At 45.9% G+C, this 25,616-nt stretch overlaps 1 protein-coding gene across 9 annotated transcripts in view; it reads left to right on the top strand.

Moving 5' to 3' along the window:
• The window catches only part of SYT17 (synaptotagmin 17), a 40,598-nt gene extending 15,357 nt beyond the window's left edge, over window positions 1-25,241 (top strand). For 5 of the 9 annotated variants that reach the window (XM_080981122.1, XM_080981123.1, XM_080981121.1 and 2 more), the window contains exons 3-8: window positions 2,886-2,996; window positions 7,269-7,420; window positions 9,140-9,759; window positions 13,907-14,027; window positions 16,549-16,704; window positions 22,241-25,241. In XM_080981122.1, coding sequence (XP_080837248.1) covers window positions 2,886-2,996; window positions 7,269-7,420; window positions 9,140-9,759; window positions 13,907-14,027; window positions 16,549-16,704; window positions 22,241-22,437 — 1,357 coding nt within the window. In that variant the 3' untranslated portion in view covers window positions 22,438-25,241. Of the gene's footprint in view, window positions 1-2,847; window positions 2,997-7,268; window positions 7,421-9,139; window positions 9,760-13,906; window positions 14,028-16,548; window positions 16,705-22,240 lie in introns of all 9 variants that reach the window. The other 4 variants (XM_080981117.1, XM_080981118.1, XM_080981119.1 and 1 more) reach the window with 2 other exon arrangements.
• The last annotated feature ends 375 nt before the right edge of the window (window positions 25,242-25,616 follow it).

Consider the following 25,616-nt stretch of genomic DNA (forward strand, 5'->3'; position numbering starts at 1 on the left):
ATCTCTTCCTTGGCAAAGTGCATCTTGATTTCTGTAGGGCACATTCTTTTTCCTTAGTTTCCTTTTCTAGTGCAAAATGTGAATTGCCTTTGCTGATCATGTGGCAGGCTGATTTCAGTCACTTTGGGTGCAGATGTTCCATGCAGTATCTGGTACTAGATTCCAAATCTGGATTGCATGGGAATCTTCACTTTAAAAAGCACAGTTATAGCCCTCATACTTTTAAAGTTAATTGTCACATGTTTCAGTGTGCTTGTGATATCTCTTGTGCACATAAACACCGCTGTGCACTCTAGAATTTGTTGACTAGAAACCTTTCCATAAATAGAGAATAATTTTTTATTTTAGTTAGAACATTTGAACCCCACTCTTCAGTCAAAAAGTCTTCCAGAGTGGCTTACATACAATCAGTTAAGACAGTCCCTGTCCTCAGGTTTACAGCCTAAAAACAACAACACACAAGGAAAGAGGGCAGGGAAGGAAGAGGAAAAAAATCAATCTCAGGCACTGTACCTGTTCTTAAATAGTTGTTCACATAATGACCAGCTAGTGTAGTTTGGCGTAGGAGAGTCCTGATGGTGCTGGTCTGTCACAGCAGAGCTGATGGAGTGAGCCTTATATCCCAGCTCTCCCATTGAAGCAGCCTGCTCCCAGGTGACAACCGAGGGAGAGAAGGTTTGATGGAGTTTGTATGTCAGCTTCCTATCTGTCTGGCTCTTTCTGTCTGAAGAGCATTCATTCCTCCATAATAGCAGAAAATGGGACACGCCCATGGATATTTGCTTCTCCTGCGTGGCTTATAGCAGGGATGGGGAAGTTTGTGCCCTCCAGATGTTGTTGGACTCCAACTCCCATCAGCCCCAGCCAAGTTGCATGCAGTTACGTTTAACTGCAGTTGCCAGCAATCGAACCAGGTCCCTTTGTGTGCAAACCATCTACTCCACTTTGCACGGTTTCATTGCAGGACCTCATCGTCTGTATCAGCGTTGAGGAGCCAATGGCCTTTAGATGTTGTTGGACTCCAGCTCTCATCAGCACCAGCCAGTCAGGAACAATGGGAGACCAGCAATGTCTGAAAGACTGCAGGTTCTTCATCCCTGGCTTGCAACTCTGTTCTCCTAAAAGTGTGTGCCTCCTTGCCACTTACCCATACTTGTTCTGTTCCCCCAAATTGATTCCCCCAGATATATACGGGGAGAGGGCTGATGTACTCAGGTCCTGCTTGAGGGCTTCCAATGGTGACATCTGGCTGGCCACTGTGAGATCAGAATGCTGGACTAGATGGGCCATTGGCCTGATCCAGCAAAGTCTTCGTAGGTTCTTATGGTTAATTGTAAAACAAAACACAACAACCCCCAAATTCATTCTGTTGAGTTCAGAATAAAGCATCTTATGTGTCTTATACTGATTTGATTAGTTCGTTTCTGCATTGCAGGGAGTTGAACTAGATGGTCCCTTCAAATATTATGATTAAATGATTTTGATGGAGTGACATCTGATAGTCATCCTCAGAGCAGGTTCACTGAAATGGACTTACATAAAATAATCTTAACTTTGGGATTTTTTCATGGTGCATAGGAACAGGTCTCCATTAGGATTCACAAGTGCTGTGAGCTTGTTATAATGGTGAAATTAACACACTTTATAAGGACAAAAGAAATAAGAGACAAACTAGCTGTGAGTGGGGGAGAATTAGAAGCTGAGACAGTTGCAGTACAAAGTTGTTGTTTCCACAAATGGATGTTCTGTATGATTTGAATTGCTCTACTCAGACATAAGAATGTTCCTAACGGGAGAGATTAACAGTACTCTTTTCTTTTAATTAAGGATAAAACCTGCCTACCTAAGCAGTGGAGTCATAAATAGAAATATATAAATATAGAGTAAGATACTCAATTCAGTTAGAGCTTAACTGAAGTACAGAATTTAGAACTGACATGAAGCCATTTAAACTTGTGGTGAAAATATGCAAAAAGAAATGTTCATTTTGGTTACTGATGTGTGAATATGTGACAAGAATTTGACGTTCTCAAATTCACTTATGGATTTGATAGCATATGTTGCATGGCTTTGCTTTTTCCTTTTATAGTATTTGTGGAATGTATTGAACAATGACACTCAAAAAAATATGCATGGACCCCCATTCCTTTCAACCAAATAGAAATGGCTACATATAGAACACTGCCTTTTGACAGCCCTTAAAAATAGAGGAATATCCTCTGCAAAATAGGACACATGGTCACACTATTCTTGTTTATATCTTAAGTTGGGACTGTGGGCTGTGTCTAGTATTACCCTAATCAGAGTATTTCAATTGAAATGAATGGACAGGAAATTAACTTACAACTATTGATTTCAGTGGTTGGTTGGAAAAGCCAAAGGTGGTTGAAAAAAAAACCCTTAGATAAGTAACTTGCATTTCTTTCACATCAATGGAGTAAACATAGGAAGCTGCCTTATACAGACTGTTGGTCCACCTAGTTCAGTAGTGTCTACACTGGCTGGCAGCAGCTCTCCTGGATTACTGGCAGCGGTCTCTGCCAGCCCTACCTGTAGATGCCAGGGATTGGACCTGGGACCTTCTGCTCTGCCACTGAGCTGCCCCACCCCCCAAATTAAAGAAGGTCTTCAAAAGGGAGTTTATATGTGGAAAAGGCTCCTCCCTACAGACATTTACATAGGAAGGCATTAATTCCAGGTCCGCTGCAGGAAAGAAAAGCAGCAGAAACAACACACAGGCACACCCAGCTGAAATCCAAGCCCTGCACCTCAATTACAACTGAGTGTTTATGCTTGCCAGCCACCAACTGGTTGTAATTTTTGCTATCTGGTTTCCAACGGCCTCAGGGCCTGTTGTCTAGAATCTCGGATCTCTTGCTGTGCAGATGGACTTGCCGGAACTGTTGCCAGAAGTGTTATGACTGCAGCTGTTGCCAGTCGAGCGATGACGAAGTGGAAATCCTGGGGCCTTTTCCAGCACAGACGCCTTCCTGGTTGTAAGTCTGGATTCTGCTTTTAGGATCCTGCTTGTTCCCCTTTCACTTTGGCTTTTACAAAGATCCCTTCCCATCTGGATTGGTTGCTTGTTTCTAACAGGCACTGACAATTTGCATTTTTTCAAAAAAGAAAAACAACAATATGCATGTTAAATGCAAAACTGTATTTTGGCCCTGTGTTAAGGTTGTGAGAGAAATTTGATTCAATTCACGTTTAAAGGTGAGCTGCCTGATTTGGATTTCCCATAACAATATGCAGACCAGAACACAGCCATCCTTTGAAATTCTCTCTGAATTTTGCAATGCGGTTCTCCAGCCAAATAATCTGTACGAAAATGCATCTGCTGAGGGAAAGTGTGCATAGAAATGTATGTATTAATGAAAATAACATAGAAAAATGCATTACCATTAGGGAAAGCCGCTTTGCAAAAATGTGTACAGTGGTGCCTCGCAAGACGAAATTAATTCGTTCCGCAAGTCTCTTCGTCTTGCGAGTTTTTCGTCTTGCGATGCACGGTTTCCCATAGGAATGCATTGAAAATCAATTAATGCGTTCCTAGGGAAACCGCCTTCAGACCAGGTCCGGGGACAGTCTGTCCCCGGACCTCTTCTGAAGGCTGGGGGGGGGGGGCAAGGGCTTTTCTTCCCACCCCCAGCATTTTAAAAAACCCCGGGACAGCGGAGGACTTCTCCGCTGTCCGGGCGATCTTAAAATGCTGGCGGGCGGCATTTTAAAATCGCCCCGGGACAGCGGAGGACTTCTCCGCTGTCCGGGGCGATTTAAAAGCCCCTGGGAAGGCAGGCAGGGGGGACAAAGACTTTTGCCCCCCGCCAGCCTTCAGAAGAGGTCCTGGACCTCTTCTGAAGGCGGGCGGGGGGCGAAAGTCTTTGCTCCCCCCCTGCCTTCAAAAGCCCTCCGGGACACGCAGGCAGGGGGGAGCAAAGACTTTCGCCCCCCGCCCGCCTTCAGAAGGTGTTCCCTCCCCCCCGCCCGGCTTCGGAGCACCGTTCCGAAGCCGGGCGGCGGCGGCAGGTGTTCCCTCCCCCCCGCCCGGCTTCGGAGCACCGTTCCGAAGCCGGGCGGCGGCGGCAGGTCTTCCCTCCCCCCCGCCCGGCTTCGGAGCACCGTTCCGAAGCCGGGCGGCGGCGGCAGGTCTTCCCTCCCCCCCGCCCGGCTTCGGAGCACCGTTCCGAAGCCGGGCGGCGGCGGCAGGTCTTCCCTCCCCCCCGCCCGGCTTCGGAGCACCGTTCCGAAGCCGGGCGGCGGCGGCAGGTCTTCCCTCCCCCCCGCCCGGCTTCGGAGCACCGTTCCGAAGCCGGGCGGCGGGGGGAGGTGTTCCCTCCCCCCGCCCGGCTTCGGAGCACCGTTCCGAAGCCGGGCGGCGGCGGGAGGTCTTCCTTCCCCCCCGCCCGGCTTCGGAGCACCGTTCCGAAGCCGGGCGGCGGGGGGAGGTGTTCCCTCCCCCCCGCCCGGCTTCGGAGCACCGTTCCGAAGCCGGGCGGCGGGGGGAGGTGTTCCCTCCCCCCCGCCCGGCTTCGGAGCACCGTTCCGAAGCCGGGCGGCGGCGGCAGGTCTTCCCTCCCCCCCGCCCGGCTTCGGAGGAGCCTTCCGAAGCCTGGCGGCGGCGGGAGGAGGTGTCCCCGCCCCGCCGCCCGGCTTCGGAGGAGGTCCGAGGACAGTGGGGAAGACGCGCTGCGCTTCCCCGCTGTCCCGGAGATTTCCCTATGGGCTGTCGTCTTGCAAAGCAAGCCCATAGGGAAATTCGTTTTGCGAAGCGCCTCCAAAACGGAAAACCCTTTCGTCTAGCGGGTTTTCCGTCTTGCGAGGCGTTCGTCTTGCGGGGTACCACTGTATATTAGGACTAATTTGCACTAAATTGTTGATGAGTTTTCATAAGGGCTTAAAAAAAGTAAATTGCAAACTGATGTGGAAAACTGAATTTAAGATTGGAAAAATGAAGAACTGAGAGAAATCGAAATTTACAGATTAGCCCATCCCTGCCTTGTCTTTGTGGAGATGAATTTGAGTCAAGTAGAGGTCACCTCCATTAATGTGTGTGAAGTGTTGGATATCCCGTGGTGTTCTGGTTATTCCTACCCACCCCCATCCTTTGGATGAATTTTATATTTGTATTCTCTTACTAAATTTCTTATGTGTACCACAGTAACAGTCTCATACCTAGTGTTGCTCAGGAAGTATAAGAACCCCCTCCAAATCAGTGCGGTTTTGAAAAGCTCAGTCCACCATCTTGATTCAAAATGGCTTCCAGTTGTGTTCAAACATAGATCCAAACCTACTCCTTGTTCCTCAGGAACCATTATGCAAAATTTGGTTAAAATCAGCGCACCTACACCTTTCCTACTGCTGGTGTCATTGGAGTGGGACAGGTGAACTTTAGGGTGGAAACAGGAGATACAGAGTATAAAAACCCTGGCATATAAAAACCATGACTGGACTGTAACCTGCTAAACAAAGACAAGAGTCAATACTGTCTCCATTTCTTTTACTGGCACCACTCCCCTCTGGTTTGTGCCCCTTCAGGTGAAAAAGGTTCCTGGCCCTCATGTAGTGACAACCCAACCTTCTTTGTTTGTCTACAAAAGCTATTTATTTTCCAAAACCTTTAGCGAGCAAGGTAACTTGTGCTCTCAGCTAACAAGGCTTCATTGTTTTACCAGTCTATTAATGCATGGGGACTCCAGAGTTGGAACAGAACTCTAGAAATAATTTCATCTCCAACATTTAAGACCGGAGAATAATGATGTTCTTACTGTACCATACAGAGCTGGCAACTTGGCTGTCTTGCTACAACTAATCTAATTATGTTGACTTAGCACACATGGCAGCAACACCTTCCTGTCATTTCCTCTCTAATATTTGCTTTCCTGCTTTGTTGGGAAAAGATAAATTGTACCAAAGAGCGGTAGGTGCTCTTCAGCTTTGCAAATTACAAAATGTGTGACATGGGTGTTCAAAATGATTTAAAAAAAGATACTTGGTGAGATTAAACTGAAATTGAAGCTTGGTTCTTCTTTTTTGGTGGCCCACATTAAAGAAAAACCGGGAGGTCTTCTGATTGGAGCCAGGATTTAGAAGTGGACATGTCAATAATCTGGTGCCATGGTGTCATCAAGGTCCCACCCACATGTCCAGGTTGACTGGTGGAGGGAGCTAAGGGTCTGCTTCACCAGCACATTTCCTGCAGGATCCTGCTGGCTGCAGGGGTCTGTTTCACTAGCATTTCCCTGTGGTGAGCATGTTGGCGAAGCAGTACTCTGCAGTGTAGCTCCCTGCCCATCAATTAATGTCACCCTGATGTCAGCTGATACACAGGTGGGCATGGTTTGGGAGAAATGGCATCATGGGCCAACTTGGGCGTCTGGTGGGCCAGGATTGGCCTGTGGGCTGTAGGTTCCCCTACCTCTGTAGTAGAGAAATAGAATGGGGGGCGGAGAGGAATGAAAATATATTATTGTCTAATTTCAGAGGCATTGAGTGTGATTGTGTTGCCATTTTTACACTCTTCCAACAATTTCTCAGAAATTGGACAATTGCAAAACAGAAAAACCCTTCCATTAATCATAAATTCATTTGAATTTGGAAGCTGTGCTTCAGAACAAGCCAGGATATAAATATGTATTAGTATCTTAGAATCTTTAAGAAGTTAAAAAATAAGAAAGAGGTAGCCCTTGGGCCAACTCTTTTGTGCCTCATAAGTACCATTTTGTTTGTAACAGTGGGGGATTTTTTAATGCCCTTTCCTTTTTTAAAAATATGCCCATAAACAGGACAAAATGGATCTGATTTTTTGTGGGGTAGGGGCAAGGCAGAGGCATGATATGTTATTGATGATGGTGATGAATGTGCACAATTAAATGATTTGTAGTAATAAACTAAGAAACAGGGCTCTCCATACAGGCTTGTGGTACAAATAATAAGAGAGTATAGCAATGAAGTTCTGAAACACCACGTTCATAGGTTAATTGAATTGAGGGAGGAAATGCAGTGCTCATCCTGGAAGAGAGTTCAAGATACAGTGGTACCTCGGGTTAAGAACTTAATTTGTTCTGGAGGTCTGTTCTTAACCAGAAACTGTTCTTAACCTGAAGCACCACTTTAGCTAATGGGGCCTCCTGCTGCTGCTGCTGCTGCACGATTTCTGTTCTCATCCTGAAGCAAAGTTCTTAACCCGAGGTACTATTTCTGGGTTAGCAGAGTCTGTAACCTGTAGCGTATGTAACCCGAGGTACCACTGTGTTTCATTTTGACAGGGTGAGCAATCGAAGCGACGACAGGGATGGCGACTCTGACAACACTACAACGAGCGAGCCCCCTCCAACCCCTCAGGACGTTTCACTGGACAGAAGGCGGTCGTCTTCGGATACATCCCGATCCACTTACAGCCTCACAAGACGAATTTCAAGTAGGTTTGCCACGACCCACCTTTTTGGCATTTTGGTGACGTGTGTGTGAGAGAGATACCTCCTCAGACCATGAGGCATGGGGCTGCCCCCCAGGGCTGCCCTCCACTCTGTTCATTGGGTGCCTTATAAAGGGGTCCCTGTGTGCAATGTAAGTGCATTACAGGCTTCCAGATGAGGAGGCGATGCAGATGTGTCCCCTTTATTTGGAGAAGCACTACACAAGTATATCAGCATTTATTTAGGGCTTGTACTCAAAGTGGCTGTACATGTGGCCTGTGGGGGAGCGGGGAGTGTCTGGAAGGCGCATTGGGGCTGGGGGCGGGTGCAACATAATCAGCACAACCCATCATGATGTTGTTGTGGTCCGAGGCCAGATCCCATGGGCCAAGGCAGGTCAGGAGTTGACTTCATGTAAATCCAGGGCTGTGATGAGACGCTACAATTACCCCAATAGGGGCTGTGCAATGACATACTTACATTTTTATTATATAGAGAGGATCCCATCTGCACTATACATTTAAAGCAGCATCATGCCACTTTAAATAGCTATGGCTTCCCCCCAAAGAATTCTGGGAAGTGTCGTTTGTTCAGGGTGCTGAGAGTAGTTAGGAGACCCCTATTCCTTTTGTGGAGTTGCAGTCTTCAGAGCGGTTTAACAATCAATCCCTCTTCCCAGGGTATTCTGGAAATTGTAGCTCTATGTGGTTGTAGTGGTTAATGTTGGACCTGGGAGGCCAAGGTTCAAATCTCCACCCTGCCATGAAACTCATTGGATGACCTTGTGCCAGTCACTGCCTCTCAGCCTAACCTACCTCACAGGGTAAAGGTAAAGGGACCCCTGAGCATTAGGTCCAGTCGTGGCCGACTCTGGGGTTGCGGCGCTCATCTCGCTTTATTGGCTGAGGGAGCCGGCGTACAGCTTCCGGGTCATGTGGCCAGCATGACTAAGCCGCTTCTGGCGAACCAGAGCAGCGCACGGAAACGCCGTTTACCTTCCCGCCGGAGCGGTACCTATTTATCTATTTGCACTTTGACGTGCTTTCGAACTGCTAGGTTGGCAGGAGCAGGGACCGAGCAACGGGAGCTCACCCCGTCGCAGAGATTCGAACCGCCGACCTTCTGATCGGCAAGTCCTAGGCTCTGTGGTTTAACCCACAGCGCCACCCACGTCCCTTCACCTCACAGGGTAGTTGGGGTTAAATGAGAAGGGGGAGGAAGAAGAAGAAGAGTAGAAGAGTTTGGATTTGATATCCCGCTTTATCACTACCTGAAGGAGTCTCAAAGCAGCTAACATTCTCCTTTCCCTTCCTCCCCCACAACAAACACTCTGTGAGGTGGGTGAGGCTGAGAGACTTCAGAGAAGTGTGACTGGCCCAAGGTCACCCAGCAGCTGCATGTGGAGGAGTGGGGAATCGAACCTGGTTCCCCAGATTACGAGTCTACCGCTCTTAACCACTACACCACACTGGCACTGGGTACACCACAATGAGTTCTTTGGAGAAAAATGTGGACTATAAATGCAACAAACAAATAATAATAGGGGCATCCTAACACCTCTCAGCACCCATAACAAACTACACTGCCCACAATTCTTGGGGGGAAGCCATGACTGTTTAAAGTGGTATGATTGCTTTAAATGTATAGTGAAGTTGGGGCCTATATCTCTGCAGTCAGTGTGAATTAGTGCCTTGTCCCACCATTTGCTCTTTGTTACGCAGGTCTAGAGTTGAGGCGTCCAAGTTCTCCACTTATTGACATAAAACCTATCGAGTTTGGGATTTTAGGATCCAAAAAGGAAATAGTTCAACCGTCCATCCTGAGGAAAACCTATACTCCAGATGACTATTTTAGGAAGTTTGAGCCGAGACTATATTCCCTTGACTCTAACAGTGAAGACGTGGACTCCTTGACGGACGAGGAAGTCTTGGCCAAGTACCAGCTGGGCATGCTTCATTTTAGCACGCAATACGACCTCTTGCACAATTATCTTATTGTCAGGGTGATTGAGGCGAGGGATCTGCCTCCCCCAATTTCCTACGATGGCACTAGGCAGGATATGGCCCACTCGAATCCTTACGTGAAGATTTGCCTCTTGCCGGACCAGAAAAACTCCAAGCAGACTGGAGTGAAGCGCAAAACCCAAAGCCCGGTCTTTGAGGAGAGGTACACATTTGACATCCCGTTTTTAGAAGCCGAAAGGAGGACCCTGCTGTTAACCACAGTGGATTTTGACAAATTTTCACGCCACTGTGTCATTGGTAAAGTGTCGATGCCTTTGAGTGATGTGGACCTTGTGAAGGGAGGACATTGGTGGAAAGCTCTGGTCCCCAGCTCTCAAGTAAGTTTCAGAACAAAACACAACATGTTGACTGTTATTACTGTTCTTGGTGGTCTTGGCTGGGTGGTCTTTCCCCCCTCCTTCTGATGGTGATTTAACACTGGCGGTGGTTTAATGGTACAAGGAACAGAGATGTATTTGGTTGTGGCCTTGAAGCTCTTGAATGTTCTCCCTAGGGAAGCCTGACAGGCTCCATCACTATACAATGGTACCTCGGTTTAAGAACAGTCCTGTTTACGAACGATTCGGTTTAAGAACTCCGCAAAACTGGAAATAGTGTCCCGGTTTGAGAACTTTATCTCGGTCTAAGAACGGAATTCGAACGGTGGAAGGGCACCGGCGGCAGGAGGCCTCATTAGAGAAAGCGTGCCTTGGTTTAAGAACTGTTTCGGTTTAAGAATGGACTTCCAGAATGGATTAAGTTCGTAAACCGAGGTACCACTGTATTATTATAGTGCAGAGCAAGACTGGTAAGACATTTGGCCCAGGGAGGAGGTGTGGCTTGGCTTGACTCCCAAGGGCCAGATGGAGAGGTTTAGAAGGCCGCATTGTACCCCAAGACCAGACGTTCCCCAACCCTGGGGTATGTGGTGAAGACTTGGCTCTTTATTTTTTATTTTTTTTTATTTTATTTTTTAAAATAATATTTATTAATAATTTCAGAATTACAGGGGAAAAAATAAAAAATAAAAACAACACTACAATGCATAAAAAGAAGAAAAAACGCAAAACATAAAAACCAATACAACAATACAGCAAAAAAACCGGGGGGAAAAACACAAATCCCACATTACATATCTTTAACTTCCATTTGCTTGTTTCGTTGACCTCCTCACACCTCCCTTTTTGTATTCTAGTTTAGTTAGTTATTTCAGCAAATTCTTTCCATCTTTCTCAATTATTATTAAATAATTTATCTTAACAATTTAACCTATTAATTAACTCGACAGATCCTTTCCATCTTTCCCCATATTCTGTTATTCAAATTACCTTAATTTATTTAACCTTATCTTACCATAAAATACCTTAAAGCTTAAAACTTAATACTCAGTTATACATAACTCCTGATATCATTTCTACTAGAGTCATATAGTTTCATTCCAACATTTTCCCTAATATTCATTAATTTTAGGCTAATTCCCTAAATAAAAAAATTTTCTTTATAAATTTTCTTCCAATCTTCATCCAGCGTCTCTTCTTCCTGGTCTCTGGTCGTGTCAGTCCTTACTGTCCATTCCATCTAGTCCATCAACCTGGAAGTCTTATGTCCGAGGCCCTTAAGTCTCTTCCATGTCCCTTCTGCAGATCTTCTTCTTCTTGTTTATACTTGCACTTTTCCTTGTCTTTTGTTGGTCTCTTTCTTAATTTCTTTCCTTTCTCATTGAGGAGTAGGTCTCTGGGGGGTTCCAACCCAAAATTATCTCCGTCTCCCTTCATCAAACCAGCCCATTCCCCACAGTCCCACTCCCCACAGTCATCAATATAATCCAAAAAATGTTTACGAGCATATTTCGAAGTCTCTCCAGAGTTAAGAGCCTCCTCAGCTCCAGACTCCCCCTGGCACACTCCAACTTCAATCTTCAAAAACAGCGGCTTATGCTCCTGTAGGACCTTGGGCCTCTCCATTTGTATTATTTGAGGTGCAGCCGCAGCCTCCTCCATTATCTTCTGCACTTGCCCAATCAATACAGGTTCCTGAGTTGGACCCTGGATGGTTTCTATATCACTATTCACTATTTGTCCACAGTTATTGGCCACAACAGTCATCAAATCCATTTTCTCATTCATCAAATCCATCTTCTCATGCATCTGTTCCAACAAAGCATTTGTCTTGCATAAAGCAAGCACCAAAACTTCCTTCCAGCTCATATTTAGGCAAGGTCAAAAGGACTAATCCCACGATCTTAATCTCACAGCTGTGGATTCCTCAAGTAGACTGCAGCAACAATTTAGCAAGCTCCCTCTAGAGGAGACAATTTCTATTTGTATCCATCTGTTTAAGGCAAGTCCAACAAAGGAGAATTACTTTCATTTTTCAGATATTTTGTTTCTTTAGAATGCAAAAGGCAACATTGGAATCAGTTTATTTCTCTTATTTAGCTATCTGTCAAAGTAGTCCATTCACAGTCAATGAACCTCTCCAGCAATTTCTGTCTCTGACACCCCGTTCCCAGGTTAGAGACGGTGGAAACTTATCTTTCTTCACTCCCTCTCCTGCAAGCGTTACACAAAGTCCCCCCCCCCTTTCCCCCTGCTTCCAAGGGGGATTCAGTAGTTATAAATGAAGGAAATTTAGGCTTTTTTAACGACTTTCCAGGCTTTAGCTTACAAGGTTTTTGCTTCAGTCTATATACAAAAAGCGGAAGGCGGACTTCCTGTTTTGAACCTTTCCGCTTCGATGTCAAATTAAAATATTTCTTGATCCAATTTTCCGTTTCTACTCATGGGTACTTGTTTTAAATCCAATTGTCCACAGGAAAAAGTCGGTGCTCTCCGGCGATGGCTGTGCGGCTTCACTCCGTGAAAGTAGCAGTCAGTTCGCAGCACCACGCCGCTCACCCCACTTCACTCCAGAATCCCAAAAAGGGGTTCCCCGTGAGTAGAGGGGGCGCTCCTGGTGCCCTGCCGAACCCCACGTTCCCAGGCTTCCTCCGCCTGGGATTTCTAGCGGGTCCCCACCTTCGCCGCGGCGGGAAGACCCAGTTTCCACGGAGCCAGTTCCTCCGGTCGGAGGAACTCCGCCATTCGCCGATGGCGCTAACCCGGAAGTCGAAGACTTGGCTCTTTAGGGGGGTATAATGACAGTTGGTGTCGTGAAACAGCTGAGAGAGTGAGCTACAATTCAGACAGGGCCTGATTCAAATTTTGCCTCTGTCATAAACTCTTTAGGTAGCCTTAGGCCAGCTACCCTTTCTCATCCTCAGTCCTACCACCCCATCTGCAATTTCGGAGATAATAATATTGGCTTCCTTTACAAGGCTGCAACTTGATAATGCAAGGGAAGTGTTCTGAACACTTGGAAATGCTGTACAAATGTTAAGTTGCTGTTAATAATAAGATCTGTTCTAAGTGCTTGTTTGATTATTGTAGTGCTTTATTATGGTTATTTGTGCAAAACGCTCTTCCTCCATGGTTTTCTGTCATCAGAGGTTTCTTTCTACTTCTGAATTCTTATTGTCTGACATGTGGGGCCAGAGGGATATAGCTGTGCGTCTTACTGACTGTTTTATATACTGGTGGTCGTGCGCCATGCTTAGGTCCTGGCTGGGTGATTCCATCTCATATGCTCTGTAGTGTTCAGGGTCAGTCACGGTGTGTGGAGGACAGGGGGGCTGTTTGGCCTGGATCTCAAGCACCAAGGGGGGGGTGGCTCCTCAGATTTAGACACTTGTTGATCTTTTAGCCTTTGATAAATTTCATAACATGTTTTTATGAGCATTGGACCATAACACAACACTCTCAGCTTAGAGCTGCAAATCTAAGCAAATAAGATTTGTGATTTGGAAAATGCATCATTTTCTTCTGTTAACTGACATAGTTTTTGTCATGTCGAAGAGTTTAAACATTCGCAAATATTAATAAAAATATCTGTTCTGGTAGCACAAAACTAGACCCAGACAATATCCTCTCAGATCAGCCAATTATGTAAATAAATTACTCATGTTTGGGTTGTAGGGGGAGGAAGGTTAATTTGTTTCTCGTGTGTTGTCATTTTTAATTTTGATTATGGCTAGGGGCCTCAAATGCTGGAAGTGGCCCAGGCTAGGGCTGGGCGATATCTGATTTTCAACATTGTGATATATCACCAGCTAAATATCACAATATCTCGATATAGCACGATATATATCTGTGGTGGTGGAGGGCCTTACTGGGCCTCCCCATGGCGGCAGAGGGTCCAGCCATACCTCCCTGCAGAAGCAGAGGGCTTTGCCGTGGCAGCGGAGGGTGTACTGTGCTTCCCCTCATCATCAGAGGGCCTTGCCCAGATAGAGGGGCTTGGAGGGCCAGCATTTGGCCCTTGGTCCAGAGGTTTCCCACACCTGCTGTAAGGGCATTTGTGATCCTTGGACATGGCTTGTAATGCCCTTTGTTTCAAACACCCCACCTCTTGTCCTGTTTGATTCCTTCTTTGGCACATCTGTTGCAGAATGAAGTTGAACTGGGAGAACTCCTGCTGTCGTTAAACTACCTTCCCAGTGCAGGAAGACTGAATGTAGACATCATTAGAGCAAAACAGCTGCTTCAAACAGATATGAGCCAAGGTTCAGGTACGGACTGGCACTTTTCCAGTAATGACTGCTGCACTTAATCGGAGGTGCTCTGGTACTGCTGAGATGTATAAGATTCTGAAAGATTACAGATAGGTAGCCGTGTTGGTCTGCCATAGTCAAAATAAAAAAAATCCTTCCAGTAGCACCTTTAAGACCAACTAAGTTAGTTCTTGGTATGAGCTTTCGTGTGCAAGCACACTTTTAAAAAAATGTATCTGAAGAAGTGTGCTTGCACACGAAAGCTCATACCAAGAACTAACTTAGTTGGTCTTAAAGGTGCTACTGGAAGGATTTTTTTTATTCTGAAAGATGTGGATGTTTTCAACAGGGAACAGGATATTGTCGTTCCCCAAAGCAGCTCTGAAAAATCCCAGCCCTAAAGTCCTAATATGAACCAAGCCCCCGCCGCACGGAAATTTTCAGTGCCAGGATATGCAAATCGACAAAGGAGTAGTGTGTCTCTGAGCATGTGCAGAGAATGTCTGTTCCTCACTGCTGCATCCAGCCTCCACTTGTACTGAGAGGGGCGGGACGGAGCATTCAGAATCAGAGGAGGCTTCTGAGAAGGTTTTGACTTCCACAGTCTTTGAAGAACTTTACCTCTATGACCTTTTCAGACCAGACATTTACGATTTGAGAAATGCCACTGGCACATCCAAATGTCAGTGTTTCTACAGAATAATGGTGGGAAATGTATTGATTTTTTTAAAAGACGGCATCTGCATTTTACCTAAGGGGTGCCTAAAAATAACCATGAACCGGAAAACAATAAAAACAGTTCTAACTACGCCCAGTTGAAAATAGAGAGGTCCAAACAGCTGTGCCTCTTGCCTTGTGTGCTGGGCCTCAGGAAGGCACATTTCAGCTTTTTGGTGGGTGAGGTGGTGTCTGCCAAAAAGGCACAAATCCAGCCGGCTTTGTTGGGGGATAGTGCAAGAGGGCACTTTCAAGGGGTCCTCAGCACAGAGCTACTGGTCAGCCTCCACCTCTTCAACATGCACGGCTCACCTCACAACCCCACCCCACCCCAGTATGGCCTTCAGCCCTTGTATCACCATGGCAACAACCTAGCTGCTGGAAGGGGCAGGAGAAATCTGGAAGGGGCAGGAGAGAGAATTGGCAGTGGATTGCTGTGCGAAAGGATTGTGAGCTCAATTCTCACAACTCATAATCCCGGACTGAGCATATGCTCAGAGCTCCCGGATTCTTAATTCTTAATGTGTGACCTCCACCCCAATTTTTAATGCACCTGGCTCCAGTTGTGGATTTCGGGGTTCCAGTAGAAAGCAAAATAGATCCCCAAAGCCTGAAGTCTTCCCATCAAATGCACATGGATCTATATTTAAGCTTCCCCCCCCCCTTCCATCAATCCTCTTCCAGACTGCATACTGTATAAGTGGGAGACCTGAGGAGATTTTGTGTGTGTGTGTGTTTTACTTTCAGTATGGAGAAAATCAGCAGGCAAGTGGCGTTTAGAAGCTGCCCTTTCCCAACCATTCTTGGAATCACCAGAGGAGTCATTTTTGTTCCTCAGAAGCAGAAGTCAAAATGTACCCTGTTTACTTTCAATTGCGAACAACGGAAGGCTGGCTTTGGTGAAGGAAGGTCAGCTACGCTGTTCTTTTTGAGAGAGAGCAGGTTCTTTTCAGCAGATATATCTTCATAGGAGCGAGCAGGGAAAGAAGGTTACAGCCGAAAGAGGGAGGCCGAAGACTCACCACTGCTTCTGAGCATTGTTATTATTAATAATTATATTTATTAGTCACTCTTTCAGAAAGCAAACAGTAAAAAGTGTAATGACCAGAATTAAAAAACCCTAAAATGCTCCCCAGTAATAAGTATAAAATACATGAAAATTGTCTATAAAATACAAGAAGGCCTGTCTGCTCTAGCATCTTCTTTTCACACTGGCCAACCAGATTACCTACGGGGAGCCGGTAAACAGGACCGGGGTTCAACAACACTCCCCACCTCTGATTCCCAGCTTAGCGGGTGCAGGGCAAGCAGTGCATGGTCTACAGAGCACCAACATAATAATAATAATAATAATAATAATAATAATAATAGTAATAATAATAATACCCCACCCATCTGGCTGGGTTTCTCCGGCCACTCTGGGCAGCTTCCAACACATAAAAAAAATAATAAAACATCAGACATTAGAAACTTACAAATACAGGGCTTTGCTACCACTCCCTTCCCGCCAGACTCTGCCACCTGAGGCAAACTATGTCACTCTGTCCAATAATAGGGTTGGGCTTTCCTTGCTTATCGGCTTGAGTCCAGGCTCAAAGCTGGTCAAGATGTCAGGGCCTGGATTTGTATCTGGCACCTATTTCTCTCTGAATCCAGTTTAATGGGCTTCCCCTTCCTTGTCTGGGTCAGAGTCCAGGCTGCATTGGGGCAAGGAGTTCACTTGGGCCAACTTAATGCGTGAACTGGGCAGTGACAGGAAATAATGATTTCCGATGAACAAAATCCTCTCTGGAAGATCAAGCTGTGCTTGTTTTCTGTTCAGATCCCTTTGTGAAGATCCAACTTGTTCATGGTTTAAAACTGGCGAAAACAAAGAAGACTTCTTGCAAGAGGGCTACCATTGACCCCTTCTACAACGAGTCCTTCAGTTTCAAAGTGCCCCAAGAAGAACTTGAAAGTGCCAGTTTAGTCTTCACAGGTATGTTCACGTATCTCTTTTAAATGTGGTTTGTAGGCCTGCCACACAGTTGAATAATTTTGGCTGATTAATTCATGTGACTTTCCGTCAATTAATCAACTAACAGCTAGGGTTGTAAGAAGATAGAGATTTCTGTTGTGACCAACCTGTGTTGGTCACAATCAACACTGTCTCCATTCTGCTGCAGCTTTGTTTCCATCAACTACTATGTCATTCATCTTACTGTCCACTAATTAAGATGCATTACTATTGAAATCAGGTGTGTAGCTATATACGTAACTTAAAGGAAACATCAAAACCATGGGGGAGAGAGTAATTACATATTGTTTGCAGAGTTCCTCTTTCTCCCCTGTTGTTGTTGGAATTCTCCCTATTAACAGTGCAATCCTTACTATATCTACTCAGAAGTAAATCTTACTGACTCCAGTAGGACTTACCCCAGGTGAGTAGGGTTGGGTTGGCAGCCTAAATCTTCATTTATGTACAAGTGAGGAACAAAATGGTTTTAAAGAATAAACATGCCTCTTGTGGTTTGAATGATACCCACAGTTGGGTCAGGGTGTGACGGAAGCCTCTTCAGCTTCCGAAATCTCCTCCCAGTCTGCTGAGAGTTGTCTTCCTCCTCAACATCTGGCAATCAGCACATCAGCCATCCCTGATCTTGCCCCATGATGCCCAGAACTTCAGAAAATGAAAGCAAGGTTCTGTCTCAGGTCTCAAATGAAACGCCTCTCTTTTGAAGTGGACCATAACAAAACCCCTCACACAAATAGCAGCCCCCTCTCAGAAGCACCCAATTGAGATCTGAAGGGATTTTATCCTCTGTGCACACCCACCCTAGTAGAAACAGATGTTGCTGTTGAGACGAGACGCTGAAATGAGAACCCATTAGCTTGTTTCCAAACATTTCCGAATGCAAGCGATGCTCATCAGCAATTTAAATCGCAAGCTTGACGTACAGAAATTTTCCTCTGCGGAAAAGGCAGCATGCATAGTTTTGAACGCACTAGATCAGGTGTGGGAGGAAGGAATTGTTCCTGTAATCCATTGAGGGCCTTATTCTGAAATAGAAAAAGACAGTCACCTAAGCCACATTCTCCTCCTCCTGCTCTCTCACCCACAATATATAAACATTACCAGCTGTCTGGAGTCAGTTGCCTTTATTAAGAGAAATTGTTTCACCTGGGTTAATATTATGATTAGTGTTTTTGCACAGCTTTGGGTTGTGGGGGAGGGCATGTGGAGCGTTTCAGTTCCCACCCAGAAAGGTTTCAGGCCCTGGGCAGGTTCCTAGACTGTTTTTTGGTAAATCCATCCCCGGGCTTCCACAGACTTGACAAGCTGGAACATCTGAAGAGAGGGCAAGTAAGATGACAGAGGGTCTGGAAATCAAGCCTTGTGAAGAACGATTGTTGGGTATGTAGGATCTAGACAAGAAGACTGACACAAGATTTGATAGCCAACTAAATATCTGTCACATGGAAGATGGAGCAAGCTTGTTTTCTGCTGCTGTGGAGTGTGGGAACCAAACCAGTGGATTCAAATGACAAGAAAGGAGATGCCAACATTAGGAGGAACTTTCTGATAGTGAAAGCTGTTCAAAAGTGCAATGGACTACCCTGAAAGGGTGTTGGACCTCCTTGGAGGTTGGGTAGGCATCTGCCAGGGATTCTTTGGCTGTGATTCCTATAGCACAGGGTTGGACTAGATGACCCTTGGGATCCCTTCCAGATCTACAGTTCTATGACTTATCTGTTCATGGTTGTCCTCTTCCCTTTCCCCAGATCCTTGTCACACCTGACCTCCTGTGGGTGTGTTACATACCAGGCTTGAATTGAGTGTTTTATTCCACTAGACTGGGACAGATTACAGGTGGAAGGACTACCTGGCCTGAGCCTTGTTGCTCTACAGCGTCCCTGCCAGCAGGACTGCAGATTGAAGTTAGTTGGGCCATCAGGAATCAGGCGACTTGGGGAGCCAGTAGAAGCTTTGCTGGCCTTAAATAAGAACTTCCTCGGGCTTGGCTCTTCAGTCTGGGCATGTTTTCTGTGAAAGGATGTGTTAAACCAGGGATTGGGAACCTCCAGTCTGTAGGTTCCTGTTTGGCATGCAAGACAATTTCCCCTCAACCCACAACCATCTGCCCCCCAGCACCTGACATCAGTTAAGGTTGTGGCTGCAAGCTGAATGTTAGCTTCTGAGTCTCCCTTTGCAAGCGGGACTCGCTGGCAGTGCCAGTCAGCTAATTGACATGTTCAGTGAGCCCTGCTTTCTCCACACCTTCGAGGAAATATTTCTCCTCTGCAAACATGTGTAGGGATGCTACCCCTAGATGTTCGCTCAGTGTTGGCTTAAGTAACGAATTCCATTCACAATCTAAATGTGAATGGTGATCTGAAATAATTTAGTTTCTCAGGGCCAGGCTTGAGTAGGGCTGGGGGGAAAACACAACGTTAGATGGACCAATGGTCTGGTGCTGTATAAGACAACTTCCTAGGCTGCTATTATGATGACTACTACTGTTATTGATATTACTATTACTATTGCCTCTGGGAGTGGAAAGACAAAGACTGATCCTAGCTGATGCCTGAGTGAATAGGCTTCTGAGGCTATGGAATAAGTACACATTGTAGATTGTGCTTTTGTTTGTTCCCCAGTTATGTGCTCAGGCCTCGCGGCTATGCTTTTATTCGCCCTACAGAGGCCACAAGACCAGCAATGGTTTGTTCTCTTTATTGGCAGGCTGGGTTTGCAGAGCAGTTGCAGGCGAACAGTTTAATTATTGAAAGGCTTTTGAAATATGTAACAGGAAAACAATCTACATGAAATGGAAAGCTTTGGGGGAACATGTGTTAGGATGTTTGTGTGCAAATAAGTTTGTGTAGGATTAGACTGGAGCAGGGGGAGCACTTAGAATCCTAGAACTGTAGAGTTGGAAGGGAACCCCAGGGGCTATCTTGCCCTGCCCCCTGCATTGCAGGAATCACAGCCAAATAACCCCTGACAGATGGCCGTCCAAACTCTGCTTCCAAACCCCTGTTTAAAAACCTACCATCCGCTCCACTGTCAAACAGCTCTTAACATCAGAAAGTTCTTCCTAATGTCTAGCTGGAATCTCTTTTCTTGTAATTTGAATCCATTGGTCCAGTCCTCTGGAGCAGCAGAAAGTAAGCTTGCTCATCATCTGAGGCCCTTCTTGGTGTGCCTTCCCTACAAGAGGTCCAGAGAGCGGCAACACGTGAACAGGCTTTTTCTGCAGTGGCTCCTTGTTTGTGGAATGCTATCCCCAGGGAGGTTCAGCCGGCACCTTCATTATGCACCTTTAGGCACCGGGTGAAAACGTTCCTCTTCAATTAACATCCGATGCCCTTTCAAATGTGTTTGTGGGAAGGGGAGAAAGGGGTCATTGGTTTGTGTGGGGTTTTTTTTGTTTGTTCTTGTTTTTATTATGTGTTTTGTGCTTTTATCTTGTATTAACCTGTTGTGAACCTGTTGTATAGTCTGTGGTGAAGCGCCCTGAGATCTATGGATGAAGGGTGGTATACAAATTTAATCATCATCATCATCATCATCATCATATTCCATGTCACAGCCCTTCAGATATATGAGGATGGCTATCATATCACCTCCAGGCTAAAGCATGCCCAACTCCTTCAACCAATTGTCATAAGGCTTCGTTTCCATCTTTATCATCTTGGTTACCTTCCTCGCGGCTGCTGGAGCTGCTGAACCTCCTCCTTCCTTACCAAGGGGAGGGGAAGTGAACCAGCAGGTGGCAGCACACTCCTGGTTGCTCAGCCTCTGTAGCCCAGAAAGAGAGTGGGGAAGGTGAGCCATAGAATGGCCACTTACTCATCTCCAAAACAATAATACAGTACAGTACAGTATAGGATATGCATCACCCAGAAAGAAGAGAGGGCACAGATTCTCATAAAATTTGGCCCATGTTTATTTATACGTGTAGATGCAAACTTGGAAATAGTGGGTGGAATTCAATGCTAGACCTACTCAGAGTAGGCTTATTGAAATGAATAAACACAACTAAGCTACATCTTGGGACGTGGGTGGCGCTGTGGGTTAAACCACAGAGCCTAGGACTTGCTGATCAGAAGGTCGGCGGTTCAAATCCCCACAACGGGGTGAGCTCCCGTTGCTCAGTCCCTGCTCCTGCCCACCTAGCAGTTCAAAAGCACGTCAAAGTGCAAGTAGATAAATAGGTACTGCTCCGGTGGGAAGGTAAACGGCGTTTCCGTGCACTGCTCTGGTTCGCCAGAAGCGGCTTAGTCATGCTGGCCACATGACCCGGAAGCTGTACGCCGGCTCCCTTGGCCAGTAAAGTGAGATGAGCGCCACAACCCCAGAGTTGGCCACGACTGGACCTAATGGTCAGGGGTCCCTTTACCTTTAGCTTTTTAAGCTATCTCTATTTTGCATTTCACCCAGTGACTAATCTAAATGGAAAAACAGAGTTGTCTCCAACTAAGTTTCGCTCAGACTGGTCTCATATGCTTGTAGGTAAGAAAAAGTTGTTCAATCTACCATCAAAAAGATAGAGAAGGAAGCTGATAGGCTAAAGATACAGGGATAGTCTGGGAATCTGAAGGTCCCTAACAATGTCTGTTTTAACCCCTGCAAAACACATCATTTGCAAGCTGAGTTGCACCCAAACTTCCAACAGTCTTTGTGTTGCAGTCTCAGTTCTATCTTCAGTCGAAACTATTTGAGCAGATCAGCAGTTCAAATAATAAAACAACAACTGAAAAGCCCAAAATGAACAAACCTGTAAAAGGGCAAGAACTGTTGTGAAACTGAAACCAGTACACAACAGAATTAAAACCTCACTATAAAACCACACACCCATGCTTTCTAGTTGATAATTTATTTTTAAAAGCATTTTCATTACCAAAACAATACATATTACACACAAGGTTTGCGTAAGTGCAAAGATTCTAAAGAAGAACTTAATAATCCCATGGTGAGGAATGGAGTTGGAACTAAATGCAGCTCAATGAAGACAGTGGTCAGTGGACATGGCATGTTGGTTGATTGTTGGGGAAGGGAACTGGGGGCAGGGTGGTGAATGGAATGGAATGGAAAAGGGCATGGCTGACTGGCTGGCATTTTGGTCAGAAAGACTCCACTCTGCATCATTTTGTTGCAGGTACCACTTCTGTAAGTAGATAATTGTTCACCAGTGTTCCCTTTCTCTTTCATTGCTGCTAGACTTATCCTGGTACAAATTTATTGACAGGAAAGAAGGAAGACAATTTCTGGCATAATTTCTGCAGCTCTGCCAGTTCCGTCCACTGCAATCAGAAGTCACTGCTTTCTCTGGGTGCTTTTGGGTGGGATTCAGTCACATAATGTCAAATTCAAGGTTGCACAGTTATGCTTGCTAGAGAGCTCTCTTGATAATTGTTCCAGTCAAGGGGAGATCTGAGAGTTAGGGTTGGCGTTGCAGCTGCTTTTTCAGTCTTTACTCCCTCACCCCCACCCCATCTTTCTTTCTCCCTGCCTCTCTCTTTGTTATCTTCAGTCTTTGGCCACAACATGAAGAGCAGCAACGACTTCATTGGGCGGATTGTGATTGGCCAGTACTCCACAGGCTCTTCGGAATCCAAGCACTGGCGGCGGATGCTGAACTCCCACCGCACGGCTGTGGAGCAGTGGCACACTCTCCGGTCGCGAGCTGAATGTGACCGCGTCTCCCCGGCTTCCCTGGAGGTGACGTGAGGACACCAACGCTGCTAGCAAGCCACTGAGCAGATCTATACAAGACAAGTCATACACACACACTTGCACATAATCACTATGGAATCCACAGCAACTCTTAATGGCCACTGGCAACGAAAAAAATAGTTGCATTAGCCTCCGTGCTACCTATTATTTCATCCACCCCATTGATTGTTTTACTCAGGATCACATATCAACCACTACATCCACATCAGAAGGTGATGCTGTTGTGTAGGACAGTGGAAGCTGCTCAAAGGGTTGTCTGCTAATACATTTTCAGAAATCCTTTGTTGCCTGCTATGTCATAGTGCAGTGCAGATAGCAGACTGGTTAGCTACGGAAAAGCTTCATGGTTTCCTCTCCACTACACCATACTCTACATCTCATGTGAGCAATTGTATCGGAAGGTATCAGATCCTGTGTGTTATCCGTGGTGAATGCGTGGTAGATTACTAGGATGTTGTTTTAGCGGTAGAGTGTATGGTGTAAATACGTCTAAACCCAGTCCTTCCTTTGTCACTGTACTAGCTTAACCAAATCAGATATAACGTGTGCTTCTGTGTCTGGAGCTGTGCCCTTGGGCAGAATGGGATGGAGGCAGTCGTCTCTTTCCTGCTCAATGACACATGCTAGCATTTTGTAAAATGTTGCATCATTCAAGAACCCACTGGTGTACTGTTATGAAAGCTGCAGTCCACAGCTGGATCACCCTTGAGCAGGCCCCTTAAAGCCGATTGGTTGGAACCCATCACCTGGTTGCAACCTGATCTAAGTTGGGTTGAAATGGTAGCACTACTTCCAGAATTGGGGTGTGTGCATGTTTGACTTAAGAGTGGGTCCTGGGTCTGAAAAGGCTGAAGATTCCTGCGTTGAAGTCAACAAAGCTCATTTTGGAGGAGGGAAATTGTGGGTGGCAGCCTAGTTGCAGTGCTAGTTCCAGAAATGTGCAATGGTCTGGGATGTGTGAGCTGCCCAATTTGTTTCCACGGTGCAGGTTCCATGAGTGCAAAGTGTGTGTGGAGTTGTCCTTTCCCTTGGAAGCGGTGGAGGCATGGAGGAGCCAACCACCCAGCAGAGTGAGGTGGGTGCTGAGGGTGCAAGGAGTTGCACCCTGTAGTCTACCTGCTATCCTCAAGGACAGTGGAGGGTGTTGAAATCAGGTTCAGCCACTGGCCCAATCAGCTTCTGGAAGGAGGCAGGTTCCACTTTGTGCTTTGCCTCACTCAAAACAGCCGTAGTAGGGACTTCTATGCACATGGATCCACCACACTCCCGGCACATCATTAGAATGGGGCACATGTCCCTTTAAAGGCCGTGGCTGAACTTGAAAGTGGAGGCATCTGAAGGTTTCAGAGAACTGTTTGTGTCAAATCCCACCCCCACCCCCCCGCATTTTAGGAACCTTTTGTGGCAATGTTCACAAAAGACCTAATGCCGTGTGAGTTGCATTTACATGTGATAGTCAAGTTGATCTCTCCACACACACCCCTTTGTATTTCAGTGTGTTGAACTGGTCTTGAGTGTAAAGTCAGCAAATGTCTGTGTATTTACCTGCCACATACAGAAAAGGTGTAGGGAAGTAGATTGAACCTTCTGTAATACTGTAGAGATCAGGGATGGGGATCGCCCTCCCACCAGATGTCAAAGGGAACAACAACTACCAGACTTTTAGAAGACATCTGAAGGCAGCCCTGTTTAGGGAAGCTTTTAATGTTTGATGCACTACTGTATTTTAATATTTTGGTGGAAGCCGCACAGAGTGGCTGGGGAAGCCCAGCCAGATGGGTGGGGTATAAATAATAAATTATTACTATATAACCTCAGGCTGCCAGAGAGGCCCCTCCAGGCGTCTCCACAGGGCACACACCCTCTTGAGTCACAGTGCTCACCTGCCCTGCTTTGCAGCCTCCTATACTTTTGTCCGGCTGGGACATGTCCTCAAACTCTGATAATGCTTCTTGTGTGCCTAGGTGGAGATGAGAGAAAGGTATGAGTGAGCGTGAAGAAACTAGCCCACTGTTCTGTTCACCTTTGCCTTTGCCCTCTCTCTGCCACTGGTCATGTGGCCCCTGGAAGGTCACTCAGAAGGAAACGTGGCCCCTGGTCTGAAAAAGTTGCCCCACCCCTGGAATAGATGACCTGAGCAAATTGAATGTATGTGAGATTGAACACTTGAACAGCTCATTTGCTGGGATCCGCTGTGGGAGAGGGGATTCCTGTGGGATTTCTGAGAGGCATCTGATTGGTCGTTGTGGGAAATGGGAATTTAGGCTAGATGGGCCTTTTGTCTGATACACAGGCCTCTTAACACTCTTGTACAATTACAAAGAGAACCTGTATTGGGACCCCAAAAAGAATATAAATTTGGTTCTTATAAGGTGTAATATTCCTGTATGAAAATTAACTTAGTATATCGCTGTTAACTTTTATAAGTAGTAAAAACTTTTTTTAAAAAAAAGAATGCACGGAACCATGGCACATGGAGACAACAATCTGAGCATTTGCTGCAGTATTCATGCAACAGATGTCTGATGTGTCAGCATCCATCATAAAAGCTGGCATGGGCTGACTTTACTTTGACAGAAATGTTCATGTTTGTTGGCTCTTGGGCCCGATGGAGGGGTTTTGGTTCCTCCTTATTTTAAAACCATAGTTTCCCAAAGCGGTGGATGGACGTGACAAGTCAGCAAATTCTGTCGATTTTGTTAGATGCTTCTGTACATTCTCCCCAACCCCAAACATACTGTCTAAGGAGGTATATTTATGGGAAAAATAAAGATCTGTTTATTTGTGTCAAGTAAGAATGAAGTGGTGGTCTTTTTAAGCAACTCATCTCAAGAATGATGACCTGTGTTCTGGATGCCCGCACAACATCCCTTTGAGCGAGATTCAGCAGTGAGTTTCTTGGGGCATTGTGGTTATTTGTGCTACAGAATTATAGAATCTTAGAATTGTGGGGTTGGAAGGGATCCAAGGATCATCTAGTCAAACCCCCTAACAGATGACCACATTTGTCTCTATGGCAACAGCACTCACTCTTTCAAGAGGCAGGTGATGTGTACCTGGCTGAGCGGCTAAGGCTGTTACATTGACAAGGAAACTGATGTGGCAGGTTTCCTTTTACAGATTCAACCCACACAGATACAGGATCATTGCTTTGGAAGGGATCATCCAGGCTG

The sequence above is a fragment of the Podarcis pityusensis genome (assembly GCF_964106645.2).
Source record: "Podarcis pityusensis genome assembly, chromosome: 14".
Taxonomy (NCBI): domain Eukaryota; kingdom Metazoa; phylum Chordata; class Lepidosauria; order Squamata; family Lacertidae; genus Podarcis; species Podarcis pityusensis.